This window comes from Condylura cristata, unplaced genomic scaffold, assembly GCF_000260355.1.
Source record: "Condylura cristata isolate star-nosed mole 26May11 unplaced genomic scaffold, ConCri1.0 scaffold00003, whole genome shotgun sequence".
NCBI lineage: Eukaryota > Metazoa > Chordata > Mammalia > Eulipotyphla > Talpidae > Condylura > Condylura cristata.
The window spans coordinates 71813788-71814943 of NW_004567104.1; the positions used below are offsets into that span (position 1 = coordinate 71813788).

The 1156-nt window shown below is 73.1% G+C and overlaps 1 protein-coding gene across 3 annotated transcripts in view; it reads right to left on the reverse strand.

The window, feature by feature from the left end:
• The window catches only part of SCAF4 (SR-related CTD-associated factor 4), a 53555-nt gene extending 52451 nt beyond the window's left edge, over nt 1-1104 (reverse strand). For all 3 annotated transcript variants that reach the window (XM_012733895.1, XM_012733897.1, XM_012733891.1), the window contains exon 1: nt 680-1104. In XM_012733895.1, coding sequence (XP_012589349.1) covers nt 680-709 — 30 coding nt within the window. In that variant the 5' untranslated portion in view covers nt 710-1104. The remainder of the gene's footprint in view (nt 1-679) is intronic.
• Nucleotides 1105-1156: the final 52 nt, after the last annotated feature.

Here is a 1156-nt window from a genome sequence, read left to right on the forward strand (position 1 = left end):
TTCTCTCCCATTCAACATTTTAGGTATCTTGTTGGGGCCACCTACCCCCAAAGAGGGTTAAGTTCACGACTCAAAATTTGAAGGGGCCACCCCCTTCCCCGACTGTTAGCTCCATTTCCAAGTGTGTGAGTCCCGGGGAAGGAGGATGGACACCCTCTCCAACTCCTGCTCGACCCCAGATCAGAGTCCAGTCGCAGCGGCGCCGCGGCCTGAGCAACAGGAGAGTGGCGGCCGCCGCTCCGCGGGTCCAGCGACCCGCAGATGCTCCCGCTCCCCCACCCCCCACGCCCGCCCGCGCTTCTTTCTTAGCCCCTTGCGGGCTCCCGGCACTGCGAAGCCAATAACGGGGCTGGGAGCCGAGAGCGCGAGCGCCGGGCCCTGGAGAGGGGGCAAAGTTGGAGGCACCGGCGCCGAGGCGGGCTGGGGGAGGCCGGCAGGGGGCGAGGGGGGCTGCCCGAGGTCGCCGCCCGGAGGGCGGGGTGGGGGAGGGGTAGGGGTCGGCTCCCGGGGCCGCCTCGACCTCTTGGGGCCACAGGCCGCTCCGCGCAGGCCCCGCCGCCCCGGAACCCGGGCAGGAAGCGTCCCCACCCCGACCCAAGCTTTAAACCTCCGGCGGCGGGAGACACGGCGCCCCGGCCCCGCGGCCGGCTGGGCACCCGTCTGCCCAAGCAGCCCTCACCTCCTGGTTAAAGGCGTTGACGGCGTCCATGTTCGCGCTGCGGCGGCGGCTGCTCCGGGCCCGCCGGTCACATAGACCTCGCGCCGCGGCGGAGCGGGGCCAGGGAACCGGCCGGGCCTGAAGGGCGGGGGAAGGCGACGGGCGGCGGAACCGGAGGCCAGGCAGGAAGAGGCTGCGGCCGAGGCGGCGGGGCGGGCAGGCGAGCGGGCGGCAGAGGCGGAGTGGCGGGCCCCCGCTCAGTCCCGTTCGGAGGGTGAGGAAAAAGAGGCGGCGGCGCTGAGCTCCAACATGTCCGTTCGGTGCTGGCGGCTGCGCTCTGCGTCTCGCTGACACGGCCCCCCGCGCCCTCACGCACTGGCCCACACTGGCCCGACCGGCGAGCGGGCGGGCCTCTCTCTCCCTCTCGCCAGCGGGATGGCGGCAGCGGCCCGAGTCCACGCCGCGCGGGGCACCCTGGGACGGCTCGGGCCTCCCAGC